This window comes from Ammospiza caudacuta, chromosome 10, assembly GCF_027887145.1.
Source record: "Ammospiza caudacuta isolate bAmmCau1 chromosome 10, bAmmCau1.pri, whole genome shotgun sequence".
Lineage (NCBI taxonomy): Eukaryota > Metazoa > Chordata > Aves > Passeriformes > Passerellidae > Ammospiza > Ammospiza caudacuta.
In genome coordinates, this window is record NC_080602.1 from 10,900,002 (window position 1) to 10,922,367 (window position 22,366).

A 22,366-nucleotide genomic window follows, 5' to 3' on the forward strand; every position below is an offset into this window, starting at 1 on the left:
ACTCTTTGGGAAGAGGAAGAGAGTGGAAACAGGGGGAAATTATAAAACAGGGAAGAAAGGAAGAAGCACAAGCAGGTCCAAGTGCTCTCTGGCCAGCACTCACCACCATGCGGTTGAGCGACACCCAGCAGTCGTCGGGGAAGTCCTGCAGCATGGGCACCAGGAACTGCAGGCAGCCGTCCCAGTGGCACAGCAGCAGCATCATCCCGATCAGATTGACGATCCGCACCACGGCGCTGGCCAGGTCGTAGGTCATGTGGAAGATCTGCGGGCACACAGCGACAGGTGAGACAGCAGCTCCCCCAAACAGCCCCCAGCGTCATTGCACACAGTGCCAGGCTCCAGAACCCTGCTAAAGCTGCACCAGCTCAGCTCAGGCACAATGTGCAAGCAGAACCACCTGAAAAACAGCTTGAAAACCAAAATACAGAACCAGGCAGGCAGAACCAGCTGAAAAACCAAAATACAAACTCATCATCAGTCACCCCTCCTATAGGAATGTGCCCCCTGTTGACGGAGTGACAAAAGTCTCCTCTGTCCCCTTAAAAAGGAAAGTAGCGCAGAAGTTTCTGTCCTCGATTATGTGTAAAAGGCACCTCATAGGCTTGGGGGACTTCACCTCAAACTTAAGGATGGCCAATGGGACAGGAGCCAAAAAATCCCGCCTGAGCAATTTACTAGAAAAATAAGAGAACAAACAAACTAATGGTTTTTGTGAGGTGTTTTACCAGGAGCAAGAACCTCTTGCACTTAGATCAGCTTTTCTCTGTAAAGAGTTTATTATTTTGCCTTTTATTAAACATTTTTGTTTCCAACACTGCAACAGAAGCCATCCTGCTCATTTTATGCCTCCAAAGGTAGCTGAGCTATCTTGGGTGAGAAATAAACCTCTAAGAGCTTATGAGACCTGGCTCATGGAGGCTCCTATTACTCCCTCCTGCCCTGCACCTTTGCCTTCTAATTTACCATTAAAAGCTCCATAACTCCTTCTATAAAACAAGCTGGTTGCAAATATTTCTGGACCACTCCTCAGGAATCAACTCTGTAATTCCATTTTTTAGCTGCAATGCCCTTCTTTGCTTTCTGTTCTTGCTGGATACGTGTTCCTCAGTGACCCATGGTGGCAGCTGCCTTTGTGCTGGGTGTCAGCTGCAGTCTCTGCATGAATCAAATGCAACAAGGAACGGCCTCCAACTCAGCAGAGGCTTCTGGAAGAGGATCTGATTCATCTCTTTTCTTGTACTCCTTGTGTTCTGCTGTTACACCCTTGCCCAGGTGGGCAAAGAAAAGAGAACCATGGCAGACAGGGCTGGTCTTCCTCATCTGTCAGCTCTTCATGTGGAAAATAAAGCTGCAAACACAACTTTCTTACAGGTCAGAAGTGACACAGCCCCTGATCCAAAGGGGTTCAGGTGGCATCACCTTCCAAGGGACGTGAGTGTCAGGGTGGTTTGTGACACAGGGGACAGGCTGTGTGATGTGTGCCCAAATCCATACACCTGGCTGCTCCAACAGGGACAATCCTGGCACTGTGTGCCTGCCACGTTTGCTCACACCACAGATCAGCCTCTCATCCCACAGGAAGGCAGCTCAACAGCTAAAACAGCAGGAAACCTTTGTTATCAGCAAAGGAATCACATTTTTGCAGCTGGAATTGCTGCTGTTGGAGCTGGCTGGCCAGCTCTCCATGCCCACCTCAGGATAACACACCCACAGTGATGCCCACATGCCCAACCCTTGCCAGGAGGCAGCACAAGGATGCTGAAATCCAGAAGGAGGAATGGTTTGGATAACTGCTGCTAACTCCATTATTTCCCTGCATCCAGGCTGGAGGCCACACTGCCAGTGTGAGAAAGGCCATTTGAGTGATCTTTCAGGGCTGAAAAGAAGAGTATCTCCAAAATCCAGCATGAAAGGCTGTTCTAGGAAATCCAGCTCTCACTGCTGGCTCAATAGGTCAGTATGAAAGCTGAGCACATAATTCATACAGAATAATTCCTCCTGGTTTCCTCTGTTTTCCTCCCCCTGCAGAAATGATCACTCTCATTTAGATAACCCAGAGCGAATCCATCCTGTTGGAATGAGAGCCCGGGGCTGTGCTTTTAATGAAGCTGGAGCAGCAGTTTGCAGAAGGATCTTTTGTGCCATCAGGGTTTTTCTGTGCTAATGACTTTTCCTCTCACACCTCCGGGTGCTTTTCAAAGAACTCCAGCCCTGCTGTAACCCAGGGAGCTCCAGCCAGGGGCAGGGAGAAGCCCTGTCAGACTGAGGAAGGACGTGCCTTCCTTTTATAGATGAAAAGCAGACAGTGAAGAGCCCGAGGGCATGGATGGCTCAGGGAGCAGGTGATGGATTTGGAGCTTCTGAGAGGAGGGTTGGGATCCATCCTAGTCAGCCTTCATTTGGTGCATGCAGAGAGAGGAGAGGCTGGATTCAGTCCTTGGGATCTGGACTGGAACACCAGAGTCCCTGGATGGGAACAGATCCCTGAGGGTGACACATCTGGGCTGTGGCACCTCAGAAGGAGCTCAGGGATTCCCAGAAGTAATTAAGATTATGAACTGCAAATGTCTGAGCTGCAAGTGAGACAACTCCAGTTCCAAATGTCTCAGGAGTTCCCAGCTCCTGCCCACTCCTCGGAATACATTTGCATTGCCATGCAAGAGAAAAGCAGGAGCACTCCTGGTGCAGGAACAACTGTGAAGGGCTGGGAACAAACTCCTGCCACTGAGAAGTTTCCCCTGCAAAGAGGTGCTGGTGTCACAGGGAATTCTGACCCAGCTGTTGCAGTGCCCTCCAGCACTTCCTTGGCTCACCAGGGAGAGGAGGGCCAGGAACATTCCAGAAGAGCTCAGAGGAACACAAGTGGTGACTGCAACTTCTCTGGTTTCCATCAGGAACACTCAGGACTTTGTGTCCTGCTGTAACACAACCCAGGCTGAGTCCCAGAGCATCACAGCTCCTTCCACCCCAGCACTGCCTGTGCCTCCTGACTTTTGCTGCTTGCACTGGGAAAAAGGGAGCCAGGAGAAGGGCCAAGCACGGATTCCCATTTAAAGGATATTCCTGGATAGAGAATATCCCTGGTTTTTGACAGACCAAAACAAGCTCTGGCCTCAGCATCCCTGCTACAAAATCAGCTCTGTCCTTCCAGCCAAAGTTCACCTTGCAATTCTTGTGGAAAGGACAGCTTGGGAAAGTGGGAGGACCAAAACTTCCCTCCAAAAGTAATTTCTGGTTATGTAAGAGCTCCATCTCAGAAACTCCACTTGTACAGCACGAGCTACTGGGATCCTATCAGGAGCAATCTGAAATCCTGTCAGCCCCAAGTATCTGTGCAGCTCTCCTCCATCTGGGCTGCAGCAGCATCCTCCAAACTCAGCACCTGAGCTGGAAGGAATCAAGGACACCTAGGAGAAGTGGGGCCTGGCTCTGGCCACAGCTCCAATCAAGGCTGTGTGGTTAATTAGGCCTGATGCTCTGTGCTGGCACAAGGCTCAGGTGCTGTCCAAACCATGGCCACCACCACCCCTCTGCTCCAGCTGGGGCCACCACCATCCCTCTGCTCCAGCCTGGACACCACAATCCCTCTGCTCCATCTGGGGCCACCACCATCCCTCTGCTCCAGCTGAGGCCACCACCATCCCTCTGCTCCATCTGGGGCCACCACCATCCCTCTGCTCCAGCTGGGGCCACCACCATACCTCTGCTCCAGCTGGGGCCACCACCATCCCTCTGCTCCAGCTGGGGCCACCACCATCCCTCTGCTCCAGCTGGGGCCACCACCATCCCTCTGCTCCAGCTGGGGCCACCACCATCCCTCTGCTCCAGCTGGGGCCACCACCATACCTCTGCTCCATCTGGGGCCACCACCATCCCTCTGCTCCAGCTGGGGCCACCACTATCCCTCTGCTCCAGGCTGGCTGGGGCCCTGGGGCTGGCACACACTGGGGCAGTGCTGGGCAGGGCAGCAGCTGCTCCAGGCACACCCTGCCAGGGCCAGCCCTTGGCACAGCCCCTGTCTCTGGCTCTGCTGGCACAGCTGGGCTGGGATCTGACTGCACATCCCTGCTGGGATGTGACTGCACATCAACGCTGGGATCTGTACATCCAGCCTGGGATCTCACAACCCATCCCTGCTGGGATCTGACTGCACATCCCTGCTGGCTTCTCACACTCTCAAAGTGCTGTGCCTGGAGCCAAGGGGCTTTCTCAGGCCTTTGGGGGCCCTGATGCAGAAGCACCCCCATGATCCTGGCTGAGGCAGGGTGAGCCAGCAGAGCTGAGTGCTGGCTCTGGCAGGACTCACTGCCATCCATGGGGCTCCTGAGCAGATTCTGCTCCACAGGAAAGCAATGAAATTGCTTGCTGCCCTTCACTGCTGCACTGCCAACGTGGCAGGAATCCTGTAGCTCCACACCCTGCCTGGTCTCGAGCCAGTGCTGGTGTCTGTGCCCACACCATGGTTAATATACAACTGTGATAAATCCCCTGGGGATAATCAAGGAGCTGTGATACTGCTCCAGCTTAAAAGAAGCAAAGAATTTACTCTTCATTTATGGCTTAAAAAACCCACAGACCTGAGAAGGAAATACAAATCTCAGAAGAGAATCAAAACAGTCTCATATGATGTTGTGAGTGCTCCAGGGTCAGAGTTAAGGTTGTTCTGCTGTGAGGAAAAACGTGTTTACTCACATTTAAGAAGAGTATTTGTGGGCTGTGGGGAAGAAAGTTGACATGTCTTTCAGTCTGCCTTTCTCTCCTTGGCTTTTGAAGATAACAGAGGTAAAGATCCACTTTCCTCACAGAGGCATTAGCTGCCTTTTCAAACCTCAGTGTTAATCTCCCATAGACTGGGGATAGGTGGGCGCTGCAAAGAGCTTTGCTGAGCCTAAAATCCAGTTTAGCCAGATTACTGAGGGTGCCTGTGCTGAGGCCCTGCAGCAGCAGCTGCTGTGGCTCTGGATCACCCAAACCACTCATCCTGTTTAGTCCCAAAGCCAGCCTGGACAAGGAGCTCATCCCAGCCAATGTGCAAACTGAAGGCAGCTCACTGAAAAAACTGTGATTTGGGGATCAGTGCCAGTTCCTGTGGCAAATGTAACGTTCTGCACAGCCAGGGTGAGCCCTGACTGACACAACTCATGCAAGAGGGGAAGGCTTTGGGGCCCTGAGGAGCAGACCCAGCCTGGGAAGCTGCAGCAAGGGAGGGACAAAGAACACAGAACTGGCAGGGTGGGCTTGCCCAGGGGGGCAAAGAGCCTGGGCACACACAGGGCACTGAGCATGGGAGCCCTGAGCATGGCCAGGGCACACAGAACCAGCCCTGAGTGTGGCCAGGGCACACAGAGCAGCCCTGGGCACACCTGGGGCACACAGAACCAGCCCTGGGTACATCTGGGGCACTCAGAGCCAGCCCTGGGCACATCCAGGACACTCAGAGCCAGCCCTGGGCATATCCAGGACACACAGAGCCAAGGCACACAGATCCAGCCCTGAGCACACCCAGGACACATAGGGCCAGCCCTGGGCACATCCAGGGAACACAGAGTCAGACCTGGGCACACCTGGGGCACACAGAGCAGCCCTGAGCACACCCAGGGCACACAGAGCCTGAGCACACAGTGCCAGCCCTGGGCACACCTGGGGCACACAGATCCAGCCCTGGGCACACCCGGGGCACACAGATCCAGCCCTGGGCACACCTGGGGCACACAGATCCAACCCTGAGCCACTGTGGGCACACAGATCCAGCCCTGGGCACACCCGGGGCACACAGATCCAGCCCTGGGCACACCTGGGGCACACAGATCCAACCCTGAGCCACTGTGGGCACACAGAGCAATCAGGGCTGGCAGGGAAAGGGCAGCTCCCCCAGGAATTGCACCTGTGGAATGAACCCACCCTGCTGGCACACACAGCAACATCTCAGCTGCTCCTTCCCCTCTCCTGATGCTGCTGTGGGAAATGCCTCATTCCCTCCTCCTTGCTCCTTCCTCACCCTCCCCAGCTTCCTATTTATTCTCCCCAGTGATGTCATTCTTAAGCTGCATCAAAATATAATCAAATTTGACTCCAAGAGGTTTCCTGTTCTGAGCAACTCCTCAGGTTTTGGTCTTTAGGAAGAATGGACACATTTTTACACATTTTTTTCTTTGGAAGAGCAGACAAATTGCTGTTCTAGCCACTAAATTATACAAAGATAAAAACTCCAAATCTCCAAGGCGATTGTTGCTGCCAACAGGCTGAGCTGGGGAAGAAGAAGAATCCCCTAAAGGAACAAAGTTTAGTTTACTGACACCTCAGGAAGTAGGATCCCTTTGGAAGGAGCAGCAGTGGGTCAGACATGTTATGGATACACATTATAATATTGCCTTTTTGCAAATATTAAAATGGATTTTAGATGTGTGGTGTTAAAGTAAGTTTTCTATAAAGATATGGATTTTATTTCTGTTCATTAAACCTGATATCAGTGTGCTGTGTCACAGTGCCTGCAGGGATGGGATAACACCCACTGAGCACAGGGTGAGCACACCTGCACAGATGTGCCAGACGGGGTGAGCACACCTGGGCAGATGTGTCACACATGATGAGCACACCTGGACAGATGTGCCACACAGGGTGAGCACACCTTCACAGATGTGCCAGCCAGCAGCACTCACCCTCTGAAGGCAGAACTGGAGGGGATAAAAAGGGACTAAAACCACAATCCAGGAATGCACATGCTCTAAAAGAGCAGAGCCAAAGCAGAGATGTGCTAAACAATTCTCAGAACATGTAAACCAGTTTGGGGAAAAGTTTACTTTGCACAAGGGTCTGTGAATATGCAAAGGGCTGATGTAATTAAAGGTAATTAAGGGGTTAGGGTTAAATTTGCCCTAAACCAGGACATATCCCCAAAGATAACAGGGGATATGCCACAAAACCTTTGCTCTGTGCTCCTTGTCTCCTACTGTCCTTTATTAAACTTTTTCAATGTTCACAGGAGAGTGAACGTGTTTCTCACAGACAGCTCTGGGCTGTGCCCATCACAGCGTGCCTGGGACAAGGAGGGAGCTGGGATGCAGCTGGTTTGGGCCAGGTTTGGCAGCAGCAGGCAGCAGATGGGCTGAGCAGGGCTGGGCTGTGGAGCACAGCTACATCTGCAGGCTGTGTGCACACTCCAGCACGGGCTGGGGCTGTGCTCACCCGCGTTCTGCTGTGCCAGCAGCCAGCCAGAGCCAGAAGATCAAGTTTTAGATGAAGGCAAGAGTTTGGGGTTGACTCTGCTTTTCTGCTTGCTTTGCAGCGGGTGACACGAGCAATGTCAGCAGCGCTGCTGATGCTGCCGTGACTCACCGGGCAGGGCCGCGGGAGGGGAGCGCTGCGGGGCCCAGGTGTGAGCAGAGATAGCCAAGCGCATTTTACACTCCAAATCCACCAATCCTTTGTGCTGCCCTGGCAGTTTTTCCTCTGCAGGTTTTGGGGGCTGTGCTGACACTCAGCTGCTGTGTTCCCAATCTCCCTGAGCTCCGCTATCCCACAGGGACCAGCAGGGCACGGAGCAGGGAAAAACCTCTGAGGGCAAAGTTTTCAGCCAAACCTCGGGCTGGCAGCTCTGATCTGCTGCTCATGGGCTGTGGGATGGCCCAAGGAGCTGCCTCAGTGTATGCTGGTGCTCCTGCCCTAGCCCGGGGCTGGAAAACTCTGTAAGAGACCACCAAGCCTCCTCCTCCTCCTCAGGTGATTTAACTCTTCCCAGGTAGCTGCTCCTGGCCACTGGAAGTTCTTCCCCAGGCAGAAGTTCAGGGAACAAAGACACAGAACAGAAAGCAAAAGGAAACAGGGAAAAATGCCATTTTCTTGCCTTCCCCCTCTGAGATTTGTGTCTACTGGAAAATATTTACAGCAGAGAAAGGTGAAATAGCAGGACTAATTAGCACAGAGAAGGCTGGCGTAGCTGGCAGATGTTTATGGATATATATAAACGCCAAAGATCCTGCCACCACCGTGTGTTTTGCCTCTTGCACTCTCAGAGTTGAGGTTGTCATGACAGCAGCCCCCCCTTCCTCTCCCCATGCCACCATTCCCAGCCTAGACTTTAATCTTCATCATTTTAAGAACTTTTGTCACCACGGCAACGTGACACAGACTTTTAAAAATATTTTCTAGCACAACTCAAACGACTGTTTCCTGCACAGTTCCCTTTCAACCTCCAGGAAAAAAACATTTGGGGTTGGGTTGAGTGTGAGACTGCCCTGGGTGTGAGACAGCAGCAGCAGCAGCTCCAGGGAGGAAGGATGGTGACACTGTCACCTCCAGGAACAACAACACAAGGATTGGGGCCAGGGCTTTTTCCAGCAGCTCTGTGACTTTGGAGGAAGCTCTGCTTTGCTTTTGCATGGGGTTTATGTTCCCACACGCCCCCAGCTCAGGTTTTCCACAGGATCCTTTGGAAAAGGGAAGGAAAACAAGCCCCCAGAGCTGTAAATAGGTTGGGTGTCTGGTTCTCAAGGGGAATTAGATCTCTGACCTGCTGAGGCTGGCTCTAATCTCTCAGGGCTCTTATCTGCATCTTTGGGAATTGTAGTCCTTCTGAGAGGCTTGCAATGAATCACTGCTGGAAATAGGTCACAGGCTTTTTTGGACGTTTAAGAATGACCACAGTCACCAGACAAAAGGTCTGCCTTGCTCAGGAGCTATACATAGATGTGCCCAGGGAAAGGAATATCTGGGATGCTGAGGGGAAAGGAGGCTGAAATCCCTGAGAAAGGGACAAGGCACACAAAACTGGGAAAACAGGAAACTGGGGCCTGCAGGCCTGGAAATGGCACCAGAGGGGCACTGAGGGGTGCAGGGTGGTGCCAGGGACTGCCCCTGGAACAGCAGCATGGGGGTGATGGATGCCTGAGCCAGGAGCTGCAGGTGAGGCTGCAGCCTCTGCCAGGAGGGCTCAGTTGTGGTCTGAGCAAACCTGCCTGGGCTAAGTGGGAAATCAGCCTGGAATGCTCTGACCTGCCAGGGCCACAGTCTGCAGGCAGCTGGCACAAGCAGCACGGAGCAAACACTGCTGCCAGCACTGCTCACCCTGTGCCAGCCCACTGCCAGCACTGCTCAGCCTGTGCCAGGTCACTGCCAGCACTGCTCAGCCTGTGCCAGCCCACTGCCAGCCTTGCACCCTGCTCAGCCTGAGCCAGGTCACTGCCAGCACTGCTCAGCCTGTGCCAGCCCACTGCCAGCCTTGTCCCCTGCTCGGCCTGTGCCAGGTCACTGCCAGCACTGCACCCTGCTCAGCCTGTGCCAGCACCCAGGGCAGTGCCACCCTTGTCCCCTGCTCAGCCTGTGCCAGCCCACTGCCAGCCTTGCCCCCTGCTCAGGCTGTAGCAGCATCAGGGCAGTGCCAGCCTTGCCCTGGACCTGTTCCCACAGGTAATTGAGAAGCTGTGCTAAGGAAGGGATCCCAAACCTTTCCTTCCATGCCATGGCTCTTTGGAAGCTGTTTGACTTCCCCAGTGACAGCTTTGGCACAGCCTGAAGGTCCCTGGTCAGGAGGTGGAAGTTAAACAGCAGTAAATGAAATCCCTTAATTTGGTTTAGAGCTGTTTTCCTGGAGCTCATCTGCAGCATCTGAGAGCGGATTCAGGGAATGTCTGGTGTGCCACAGGTGCCTCCCTGTCCCCATGCCAGAGCCTGACCTGGGAGCCAGGGACAGCCAGCTCTGTTTGTATCCATAAACACAGCACCAGGACATGGCAGAAACACAGTCACACCAAGAGAACAGACTCCTCAATGAGACAGAGAATTGTCTTCTCAAAATTCTGACTGCTTGTAGAACAGCTCTCATTCCCCATTTCAGAAAGAAATCACCAGCAACCTTTGTTTTCTTATTCCTTTCAGTCCCACCTGAATTTTTTCTTTAAAATTCAGAACAGATTTTTCAAAATCCAAGCTTGATCCCTAAGGATCCATATGATTAACAGCTGAGATTGAATATGAACTCACTAGGTCCTGTCCTGGAACTGCAAACTTGCTGAAGAACCACAGAACTCCTGCAGTTTGCTCCTGATCAATTAACATTATTTCTTTGATGCTGCCTGCATTTCAATCAAGACAGCACAGCACTCACTTGTTACCCCTCTGCTAACCCAGTTTGGGGGTCTGTAGGAGCACAGGGGAAGAAGAGAGCCAAAACTGCACTCTCCAAAAGGAGCATTTTTGTCTGAGAAAGGCTCTCTGTGCTGGGCACAGCAGGGGCAGCGTGGGCAGGTGAGGCCCTGGCACAGCCCTTGGGTCATGTTTGATTTTTACTGTCCCAAAGCAGCACCTGGGGCTGCTCCAGCCTGGCACAGCCCTTGGGTCACATTTGATTATTTGCTGTCCCAAGCAGGACCTAGGGCTGCTCCAGCCTGGCACAGCCCTTGGGTTATATTTGATTATTTGCTGTCCCAAGCAGGACCTAGGGCTGCTCCAGCCTGGCCCAGCCTGCCAGGATGCTCTGTTCTCCTCAGGGATGCTGAGCGCTCCCACCTAACTCAATCCTGAGCTTTAATTCCATTACAGCCACAGCAACCAAGCACAACTTCCAGCCTGCCCTCCTGGGGGCTGCCAGGGGCTGTAATGCCCAGGGAGGAAGCTCCTGGCAGGCCTGGAGCTGGGAATGTTTCCTGTGGCACAGGGCAGAGTGTGGGCACACTCAGGGTATCATTATCCCCACTAATAATGAGGGGATGGGACTGTTTTGGAGCTAAGGAGGATTTTTTGCTCACATAAACATCAGTCTGAGAGGCTGTGAGGTTTTAGAGGAGCAAGCAGCTGGCCACAGCTCTAAGGAGTCACAAGCAAAGTCACAGCATGCTGGCCTGGATCAGGAATGGAGTGGCCAGCAGGAGCAGGGGGCCATTGTTCCCCTGTGCTCAGCTTGAGTGCTGTGTCCAGCCCTGGCCCCTCAGCTTGGGAAGGACATTGAGGGGCTGGAGAGCATCCAGAGGGGGCAAGGAGGCTGGAGAGAGGCTGGGAACACAAACCCTGTGAGGAACTGAGGGAGTTGAGGGTGCTCAGCCTGGAGAAAAGGACACTCAGGGCTGCCCTCATCACTCTGCACAGCTCCTGAAAGGTGCCAGTGCTCAGCTGGGGTTGGTCTCTCTCTCTCTCCAGGAAGCACTGACACAACCAGAGCACACAGCCTCAGGCTGCACCAAGGGAAATACAGGTTGGATATCAGGAAAAAGATTTTTACAAAAAGGGTGTTAAAGTTCTGGAATGGTTGCCCAGGGAGGAGGTGGAGTCCCCATCCCTGGTGTGTTTAACACAGCCTGGATGTGGCACTGGGTGCCAGGGTTCAGCTGGGGTGCTGGGGCTGGGCTGGACCTGATGATCTTTAAGGTCTCTTCCAACCTGGTCACTCTGTGAATTCTGTGAAAGATTCTTTGTTACAAGGCAATACAGAACTTTCTAACCCAATGAATAGATGCCACAAGGTTTATTTTGCTTTTCTGACCAAACACCTTTACTCCCTTCTGCTGCACTGTGGATACTTTTACCCAATAAGCTTCTGTCTCACATGCACACAAATGCTTCTGTTATAACTTCTGAACTCTCAGCTTATTCCATACAACCCCACCCCTGCACTAGAAACCCTTCACCATTTATAAATGCAGTTTCTCACTTATTTAAAGCATTTTCTTACAACTATAGAAACATAAGTTTATGATTTTTCTGTTTAATGTCTGTGTATTGTATTTTTACATCAACCCAAGCTTCTCCCAAGGCTGCAAATCAAACCCTTCAGTGTCTGTGGAAGTTTCTGCTTTTCTGATTCCCACACAGGGAGCAGAGGATGCTCAGCCCCAGGGCCTGGCTGGCACAGGGCTGAGCCCTGCCCTGCAAAGGGCACTCTGGGCTCTCTTTGCTCCTCCTGCATTTCAGAGAGGGCAGAAGAGGGGACTGGGGCACCTGTCTGTCACCTGACAGGAAGGACTGGGGCACCTCCCAGCCCAGGGACAGAATCCTTGGCTGCTCCAATCCCTGGGGGGACTGGGCAGAGCAGTGCCAGGCTGTGGGCACAGAGCACAAACCCCAAAGGTTTGTTTGTCACTGCTGGGTTTTTCCTGAGACCAGAGTGAGAACACCCAGCAAGGACTGGATCATCTCTGGGGACCTCAGCAGTGACAATGTCCCTGCCCAGACTGACACAAATGTATTTTAATGCAGTGTCACATGTCACAGGCAGCCCAGGACGAGTGACAGGGACACAAATGTCCTCCCACTCTGCTGGGACAACAGCAGCAATGTCACCTTTTCCTGCTGCACCTGAGAGGGGACAAATGCCATGGGAACAGTACTGGGGAGGTGAATCCTGAGGAGCTGCAGCTCCCATAACCTTGGATGCACACCCAAGGCTGCTCCAATGCCAGCAGAAGAGAAAAGGGGGAAGTGTTGGGTGAATTCTTGATTTCCTTGAGGAATCTAGGGCAGGGAAAACTGGTTTTAACTAAGAAGCAGCCTAGATGATATTTGTGAAAGTATGAGGGATTAATTCCTGCTGTGGTTGTATACAGATTTCATAGATTCTATAAAAATGTACTCAGGCAGAACAAAGACATTGAAAAGCAGTATTTAAACTCTACCTAAAATATTCTAACATGCATTAATACATGCTGGGCAGGAAGAGAGTCCCCAAAGGCTGCCATTTTAATTAGAAATCCAACAGGAAATGCAGCTGATGACAGCTCTCAGGGCAGGAGTCCCAGGAGCCACAGCCAGGGAGAAGGAGGAGATCTGCAGAGCTCTCTGAGGGGTGTGAGACACCAGGATCCCAGCAACCCCAGAAACAGCAACAGCACTGGGCAGGGCCTTGGAGGGGCAGGAAAATTCAGGGGTTATAAACCATCCCTGTGTCTGTGGGAGGAGCTCAGGAATCCCCAAAGTGGAGCCCTTGGAAGGGGTTCCCTGTGGGAGAAGCTCCCAGGAACCCCAAAAGAGGAGAACTTGGAAGGGGTTCCCTGTGGAAGGGGCTCCCAGGAACCCCCAAAATGGAGACATTGGAAGGAGGTCCCATGAACCCCCAAAGTGGAGCCCTTGGAAGGGGTTCCCTGTGGGAGGAGGCCCCAGGAACCCCCAAAGTGCCCTTGGGAAAGGATCCCAGTGGCAGGGGCTCCCAGGAACCCCCAAAGTGGAGCCCTTGGAAGGGGTTCCACATAGGAGGAGCTCAGGAACCCCCAAGGTGGGCTTGGAAAGGGGTTGCCCATGGAAGAAGCTCCCAGGAACCCCCAAAGTGCCCTTGGAAAAGGTTCCCTGTGGAGGAGGTCCCAGGAACCCCCAAAGTGGAGCCCTTGGAAGGGGTTCCCCATGGAAGGAGCTCCCGGGAACCCCCAAAGTGCCCTTGGAAGGAGCTCCCATGAACCCCCAAAATGGAGCCCTTGGAAGGAGTTCCCTGTGGGACAAGCTCCCAGGAACCCCAAAAGAGGAGAACTTGGAAGGGGTTCCCTGTAGAAGGGGCTCCCAGGAACCCCCAAAGTGCCCTTGGAAGGGGTTGCCCATGGAAGAAGCTCCCAGGAACCCCCAAAATGGAGCCCTTGGAAGGGATTCCCCATGGAAGGAGCTCCCAGGAACCCCAAAGTGGAGCCCTTGGAAGGGGTTCCCATGGAAGGAGCTCCCAGGAACCCCCAAAGTGGAGCCCTTGGAAGGGGTTCCCTGTAGAAGGAGCTCCCAGGAACCCGAAAAGAGGAGCCCTTGGAAGGGGCTCCCTGTGGGAGGAGCTCAGGAACCCCCAAAGTGCCACTGGAAGGAGGTCCCAGGAACCCCCAAAGTGGAGCCCTTGGAAGGGGTTCCCTGTGGAAGGGGCCCCCATGGCTCAGTAGCTGCTGTCTCAAGGAGCATTTCCTGGAGTGCTTTTGGAATTTGCTGCCTTTTCAATTTCATTGGCTGCCCCTATCTTTGCTGAATATGGCAGGAAAAATTAATACAGAAGTCATCTTTTTCTAGCTGACTTATTACTTTGCAGGGTTTTCTTTTTATCTCTTCCCTTTAAAGGAAAAAATGCCAAGCTTTTCTTTTCCTCCAGGTTGTTCTCATCAGGTTTCTCTGAATTCACTTTACTCTCTGGTGTAGAAGTAACTAAAACTGGAATATTTTTAGACTCAGGTAACCTACAATGGCCATTTATATTATTTTTAGTGCCTGTCTCCACCCTGTGCTCCTTCAATCCCTGTTCTCTTTTCATCCCCTCCAGCAGAGGAGCAGAAGGGAAGAAGTTCTGGAGAAGCAACTTCTATGGAAAAGCTTCACTACAGAACACAAATGGAGCTGCTTTGTGTACTCACTCATGTTTACTCTGCTTGGTTCTTGTTCAGTTAAAGGAAACTCAGTCCTGGGGGAATTCAAAACCTGCTCAGTGCACGTGTCCTGCCTTGCCCTGCATGGTCTGGGGATCATTATCCAATCCAAGCTGATTTAATGACACCTCATTGCTGAGAACCCCCAGGCCAGCAGCAGGAAAATCTGCCCCCATCAGAAAAAGCAAAAATGATGGTAGCAGTACTGGGAAATGTCCAGGAGGGATGAAGTGCCCAAGGATGGCAGCACTGCTCACTCCTTACAGCCCCCAGCAGCTGCCACAGCCCAGCCTGACCCTCAGCACCTCTGGGGGTCATTCACAGACATTTGGGGGGGGTCCACCTCTGAGCCTTGCAGAGCCACGCTGGTTGTGCCTCCAGGCTGTGCCCACGGGGCTGCACCTGCCCTGGCACACAGGGAAGGGCTGCTCTGAGCCCTGGGGATGTGGAGAACATCCTGCTCCACCCTGGCACTGGCTGCACCTGCCCTGGCACACAGGGAAGGGCTGCTCTGAGCCCTGGGGATGTGGAGAACTCCCTGCTCCACCCTGGCACTGGCTGCACCTGCCCTGGCACACAGGGAAGGGCTGCTCTGAGCCCTGGGGATGTGGAGAACTCCCTGCTCCACCCTGGCACTGGCTGCAGCACTGGCTGAAACCAGCAGTGCATTTGGGAGAGCTCAGGGTCCAGGGAATCACTCCTGCCTGCAGCACTGGCTCACAGCAGTGCATTTGGGAGGGCTCAGGGTCCCAGGCTCACAGCAGCACCCCAGTGCCCTTGGGAGGGCTCAGGGAATCACTCCTGGCTGCAGCACTGGCTGAAACCAGCAGCAGATTTGGGAGGGCTCAGGGTCCCAGGAAATCACTGCTGGCTGCAGCACTGGCTCACAGCAGTGGATTTTGGAGGTCTCAGGGTCGCAGCAACAGCAGCAGTGGATTTGGGAGGGCTCAGGGCCCCAGGGATTCACTGCTGGTGACCCCAGTGCTGAGCTCTCCAGAGCTGTGCTAAGCACAGCACCCAGCCCATCCCCTGGGGAAGTGCAGGCGTCCTGCCCATGGCAAGGAAATGGAACTGGAGGATCTTTAAGGCCCTGTCCAACCTAAGGTTTCTGTGATTCCATTATTCCATGAAGGCTGTGGGCTGCTCCATGTCTGGGTTTGTCCTGACACACTGCAGGTCCCACACAGCAGAGGTTCACACCCACATTGAGGAATTGAGGAAAGCTGACATTGCCTTTTCTCCCCCCCAGAAATCCTACTGGAGTGGTCAAACTGCAGCAGGGCTGGATCTGTGCCTGCTGGAAGAGGGATGGAGAAGGCAGCAGTGCAGAGCTCCAGTGTTTGCATTCCCATAATGGGTGTCTTCTCCAAGAGCCCTTCCAGCCCAAGGTGGGATATAATTCAGTGTCAGATGGTTATGAATGAAGGTGGATCCCTGACCTCATAAAGCTTTGGCAGGGCAAGAAATGGGAGCAGCTGCAACCTGTGGGATCAGGCAAGGGAAGCAGGGACACCTCCCAGGCAGCATTAAGGGAAAGCTCTGGCACTCAGTGATTTCCTGGTTCAAACAACACCACAAGTTCTTTCTTTGCACTTATGGTGCTCTCCCCTTCACAAATGGAACCAGGATTAAGCTGCACATGAAGAGTTCTGCCAAAGCAAGTTGTGTTCTTCCAAAAGCCAGAACTTCAGGGCTTCTCAGCAGCCTGTGAAGGCTCTGAACATCAAAAAACCAAGGGTAAACTGAGCATGGGATGAGGCAACTGCAGGGCACTGAACTTGACCTCTTCAGATTTCCAAGCCTGGATGGGAGACCCCAGGTGTGAGTGTGCCCTGACAGTTTAGGGCTCAGAACCCTGAGATCAAGGCTGTGTCCCATAGCCTTGAAACCTCACAGAATGTAAGAGTTTGTGTCCTTCCACTAAACCTGGATCCACAGCACCATCATCTCCCAGAGTTTAGTGTCCATGGTGGTGAGACCTGGGAATTCAGTGAAGTTTCTCTTCATGACCACCCAGACCTGGACACTTCCTCCAGGGAATTTGCTAGAAGCACATGGATGGGTGTGGGCACTCCCAAGGGCAGCAAACAAAATAATCTGAGGGATGAAATTGCACAGCCCCAGAGGGAAGACTGAAAATGGAGTCAGGAACAGATGTCTGATATCCCAGTTATCAGTCTGGATCTCCCTAAAGCACCAGGAACCTCAGGCTCTGAAGGACTGGAGTGGGGTTCAGATGTTTAATGAGTGATTGGTGTTTGAAGCTGAGCTTTGGAGCTCCCTAGCATAGAGACAAGAGATTATCTGAACATCAGGATTTCATTATGGACTCCAGCTGTGCTCCAGATACCGTGGAGGGTATCGTGGACTTTGAAAAGACCAAGAATTTGGTGATTTTCTCTTCTTCAGATCTGCTGGATGATGAAAGGGAGGGGAGGAGGGAAGGGCTGAGGAACATGAGGGATGAGGTGAAGGGCTGGAGCAGAATGTATTAGGATGCAATCAGAAAAAACCCCAAAGTGAACTTCAAGGGGAAAAAAACTGACTGGAAGGGTCTTTGTTCCATCCCTGGCACTGCCCAAGGCAGGCTGGACAGGGCTTGGAGCAGCTGGATAATGGAGGATGTCCCTGCCCATGGCAGGAGGTGGAATGAGATGAGCTTGAGGTCCCAAACCAGCATGGAATTCCATGACCCTGCTAAAGGAAAAGCAGGAGCACACACTTGGGGCACTGGGGATCAGGGCTGATGGGGAGCACAGGAGGCTCCTGTGGCAGCTGTGCCTGCACCTGTGCCCAAGCCAGCATGTCCTGGCTGTCACTCAGTGCAGCCAAGGTGACCTGGCAAGCCTGGCAAAGTCCCCTGGAGAGGGCCAGCAGGGCTGTGCTGAGGGGCCAGCCCCACATCCCCCACGGGCAGGATGTCCTGCTCTCTGCAGGATCTCTCCTGGCCATCCCAGGGAGTGTGGCCATGTCCCTGCTGAGGAAGCTGAACCTGGCCCAGCTCCCAGCGCAGCCAGCAGGGCCCAGGGGAGGGCACAGCTCTGCTGTCCCACTCCCAGGAGGCTCCAGGACAGGGACACTGCTGTCCTTGCAGGGTCACCTTGCAGGTGGTGACCCCACCTGGGCTGCCCCATTCCCAGGGCTCCACCTGAGTCAGGCACCACCCACCCTCATGGGGCTGTCCCAGCTTCTTCCCCACTCGTTCCTGGCCCCGTGTCCTGTCACTTCTGTGCTGCCAGGGCTGGCATCTGAAGCTGGCATCTGCCTCCCATCCATCAGCACATCCCCTGCTCCGTGCCAGCTGTCAATGAAGCTGGCACAGGGGTGCAGCCTTCCCACCCTCCTGGCTCCACAGAGCACAGAGGCAGCAGCCCTGGGCAAGGGGCTGGCTGTTGGCTGGGAGGCACAGGGAGCTCTGCAGCAGCTGCAGAGCAGAGCTGATGGCAGCAGGAGAAGCCCCTGGGTGGGGTGCTGCTGTCCAGTCCTCCTGCTGAGGAAATGCCTTGGCTGGGGTAAAATACTCCCCAGCCCTTTGAGCTTGGGCTTTCCCCTTCAAACACCGTGGAAACAGCTTCTGCCCAGTTCCCAAGCAGCAGAGGGAGCTCTGGGGGGGTACCCACAGCTCACATCTCCCCAGGGAAGGGGAGAGCATGAGGGAGCATAGGCAGGCAAATTTTGTTCTCCAAATGACCAGAAAAATTGCTGGCTAATCAGAACAGGCACTGCCTCACTGATTGTGGCTCTAGCTCCTCTCCCAGTCCCCCATTAGCTGATCAGGGTCAACTGCTGGGCCCTGCAGCCCTGCCCTGTGCCTGCAGAGGTGGGGAGGGAAGGCTGCAGCAGCAGCACATCCTGGGGAGCCGTTCCTCAGGCAAGGGAGGGCAGAGCCCTCCAGTGATGCCACCCTGGAGAGCTGCTGGAGCCCGGGCTGTGCTGGCACCAGGAGCAGGGGGTGTCACCTGTGTGAGGTCCCTGCTGTGTGATGCCACTGACACCCAAAGAAACAGAGATCAGCCCGGTTTTCTGCAGTGCTGGGGAAGCTCCAGGAGCAGCAGGGATCCCTGGGCTGGCTGTGCAGCTGCACAGGGGCTGGGGCAGGGTCCAGGCAGCTCCCACTCCCAGCAGCAGATGGGAGCTGCTGCCAGCAGCTGCAGGTCCCCAGCCAGCACTCTGTGCAGCAGGCCAGGCTGAAGGCTGCAGATAAGGGGGCAGTGCTCTGAGATAAGGCTCCTTCCAAAGGCTCCTGGAGGAGTTTGCTGCGTGCTGTGGCTCGGGGAGGGGAGGAGGGAGAGGCTAAAGGCCAGAGGAACATGTTCCAGCCTGGCTCCACAGCTCACTGCCTGCATTCCCAGCACTCCTAGCCAGCCAGGATGGAACTGAAAGGTTTTTTCCATCTTCCCAAAGTGGGCTGTGCTCTTCCTTCCCTGCCAGCTGCTCAAATGACCTTGAAGATGAAAAGGAGAGGGGTAAAAAACCTGTCTATGAGAAGCATCATCCCTGTGTGCTTGTACCTCATGTCCAGCAATGTCCCTGCCATGGGACATGAGAGGAGATCCGGGGGTACCCCTAAAATTCCCTGCAGTGGAGCTGCGCTCTTCCCACCACACCATGGGGTGAACTGCTGCATGGACAGCCCAAAAACATTACAAATATTGCTGCTTGGAATATCTGACAACAGCTCCTAAAGAGCAAACAATCCCATGCCAGGACAGGCAGGGGATGCCAGAGCTCTCCCTCCTCTTGCCTCCTTTCACAGAAACCCCTCCATGCTGCTGCCCTCCTCTTCTGCTTCCCTTTCCTATTCCAGAGCTGCACTGGGGCTGCTTTATGCCCAGCACAAAACACCAACGTGTCTTTCAAGTCTGGAGGGAAGAAAGCTGAAGCAGAAGTTCTTATCTGTCTTTCCCACCAGCCTGAGGTGATTTATCAGCTGAAGAGGCTCCTGGTGGGATGTCTGTGACTGCTGGCAGGGAACAGAGCTGGGAGGGAGCTCAGAGCGCAGAGGGACAAGGCTCACCCCCATTCCTGTGGGAAGGAACACTTTGGGGAGAAGCAATGATCACCCTGGATCATGGATTTTTCACTTGAATCATGAATTTTTCTCCTCTCTCCACAGGACAGCCCTTGTCATCCTTCCTGTGCATTCAAGAGTAGATGGGAAGCAGAGGAAGGTGCTGCCTCCACTTTGCACCTCCCATGGATGCTCCAGCACAGGGCAGGGACACAGGGATACCCAGAGCTCAGCAGTGCCCTAATTTACTCCAAACCACAGAGGAACATCCCCTGCAGCTGGGCACAGGGCCTGACAGAAGCCTCTGGACTTTGGCTCCCCCAAGTTTGTGTAATTAACTGCACAATTCCAGCCTAATTCCCTGCAGCCTCAGCAAGAGGCACACAGTTGGGATAAAGTGTGATTAGTGGCTGTTTGGGTGATGCACACTGGAGAGGAGGAGGCTAATCAGCCCTATTGCAGGGACAGCCTCTCCAAACTGGGCTGCACTGAGCAAATCAAGAGGAATTAACACCCAGCACTTTGCTGGGTGAAAAAAATATATAAATGAAGAAAAAACAAACACAGCTGCTGCGTCTTAACTGCTCTCCAGCCTCTCCAGGGACTTGAGGAAAAGCAGGCCTGTCAGCTCCTTTAAGGGACATTATCCTCACAGTTTCTCTCCTGTGTTTACAAGGAAGCAGTGCTGCTGCTTGTTGGAGTGTTTGTCAGTGCCAGCACAGAGAGAGGCTCTCCCAAAGGTCACCCTTGGAGCTCCTCCATGCTGGGGCAGAGCTCAGGTGATCCCAGGGGAAGGATCCAGCTGCTCCCAGGCATCTTCAGCTCCTGACTCACCCCTTACCTCAAGATCTGCCCTCAGACCAGCCTCCTTCTGCTCCAACACACACAGACCCTGGTTGTTTCTTCATGACCCATCCTGGCTGGATCCAAACAGGATCCAGAAACACCTTCCCCAAATTTCTGCCTCTCTCCAAAGCCCCAGGATCTGAACACCCAGAGAAACCATGACCCCACCCTCCCTCTGCTCGTGTCCCCTCATGACCCCAAAGCCCACTGGGTACATCCAGACTGATGGGGCTGAGAGAAAGATGGGAATGTCCCACCCAGGGCTGGGCTCTGTTCCTATGGAGGAGAATGAACAATGTCCCCAGCCTGGGGACAGAGCACTCTGCAGAGAGGTGTGTTGGTGTCACAGAGTGCCTGGTGGCTCCCTGGGGGGTGGATGAGCTGCAGCTGATACCTGTGAGGTGCTTTCATTCCAAGGCAGGGGACATGGTGGCACTCCAGAACTGTGGCTCAGCCCTCACCCAGAAGGGAGCCAGCAGAATTCTGAATTCTGGTGTTGCTGTTTTCAGATCACATCTCTCCCTTTCCAGCTGTCACCAAAGGCAGAATGTTCCCCCTGATGAGGCCTTCCCTCATTCCTGGCTTCTCCCTCATAAATACTGGATGAGCAAATGGCAGAGACACCATGAACAGCAGCTCAGCAGGGACAGGACTCTGCACGTGTCACTGACACTCCCTGTGTGCTGCCACCATGCCAGCAGTGCCAGGGCTTGGACAGGGGGCATGCCCATGAAAGCAGGGCAGTTACCATGCCCATGCCAAGCAGGGCAGTGACCATGCCCATGCCCATGAGAAGCAGGGCAGTTACCATGGCCATGCCCATGCCAAGCAAGGCAGTTACCATGCCCATGCCCATGCCCATGAAAAGTAGGGCATTTATCATGCCCATGCCCATGCCCATGAGAAGCAGGGCAGTTTCCTGCTCTCTCCAGTTCTATGGCACAGTTTTGTTGGGGAGCTTCTGCACAAGCTCTGGCAGCTGCTGCTCTGCAGGAATTCTGGCTTGGGAAGGGAAGGAGACACAGGGGAGGAACAGGTACCAAAATGTCAGGATCCAGGACATCCCTCTGGCTTCCCTGGGTGATTCCAGACCCTGGCAGGGGCTCAGAGACCTTGGCACAGAGTCAAACACACCTGTGCCTTGGATTTTAGCCCATGGAAACAATTACCAACTTTGTGTGAAATTTACAAGCCACAAGAGTTTGAGTAGAATGACAGTGAATTTGTCACAGGGTGAAGAAGTAGAATTTGGAGTTTTAGAATGGGGGTTCAAGAGGCAAGATGGAGGAATCTGGGCATGTCCTACCCTTCTTCTTGCCCTCCATCTTCTGCTGTCATGGTGACACTTTTGGATTGGTTTAGGATAGAGACAGAGTGTCTGACATAGGTGATAGGTATTGGAAAATTATTGTAAATAAAGTACAGGTAGTTTTTAGTATAAAAAGCCAACACCACCCCAAGGGCAGGGGCTGCGCCACAACCCAACCTGCTGGACAGATCTCTGCAGGTCAGAGAAAGAATGGAATGGATAAGAGAAAACAAACAACCTTGAAAAGCAGAACCTACAAATCTTGACTTCTTCTTTGGTCACAGGGCTGAGAAAAAAGACTTTCTAATACCTTGGGGTCATCTCAACCACAGAAACCCAAGCCCAAAATACTCCTGCCCAGGTGGGAGCAGAAGGTCAGAGGCACTGGCACAACAGAGAACAGGGACCATGCACTCCTTGGGTTTCCTTGGAGTGAAAAACTGGGGGGAAGATCAGCATCATCAGAATCCTTCCCAGGTGAAGTGGTGCTTGGATGGAATTAATGAAAAATTGCTTGTATTGAAGTTCTAAATGCATTTCCAAGTCCTTTCCCAAGAAGGAAAATGATTCCATGCATTGCAAAGAGATTTCAGAAATATTTTCCATTCTAATGTGACTCTGGGAATGTGGAAATTGCCTCACTCTTTCCTCTAGTCCTTGGAGTATTCCTGCTTAAGCAAAAGTGGGAGAGGGAGGAGTTACAGCAGAAAATGAAGCTTAAAAATATGCCTCCTTATGAGAGAAGCAAGAATAAAATGTCATCTCTTAGCCCTGAAAAAGTTACCACATTGATTTCTGCTTCATAAAAATGAGGTTAAGTTGAATGCATTAAGCTGGCAAACTGGATAATTGCATGTCCTGAAACTGTCTTCCAAACAGCTCTTTTCA

The 22,366-nt window shown here is 53.2% G+C and overlaps 1 protein-coding gene across 1 annotated transcript in view; it reads right to left on the reverse strand.

Moving 5' to 3' along the window:
- Positions 1-22,366, reverse strand: part of HCN4 (hyperpolarization activated cyclic nucleotide gated potassium channel 4) — a 100,615-nt gene that overhangs the window by 38,916 nt on the left and 39,333 nt on the right. The window contains exon 3 of the mRNA XM_058811115.1: positions 104-265. Within this exon, the coding sequence (XP_058667098.1) occupies positions 104-265 (162 nt within the window). The remainder of the gene's footprint in view (positions 1-103; positions 266-22,366) is intronic.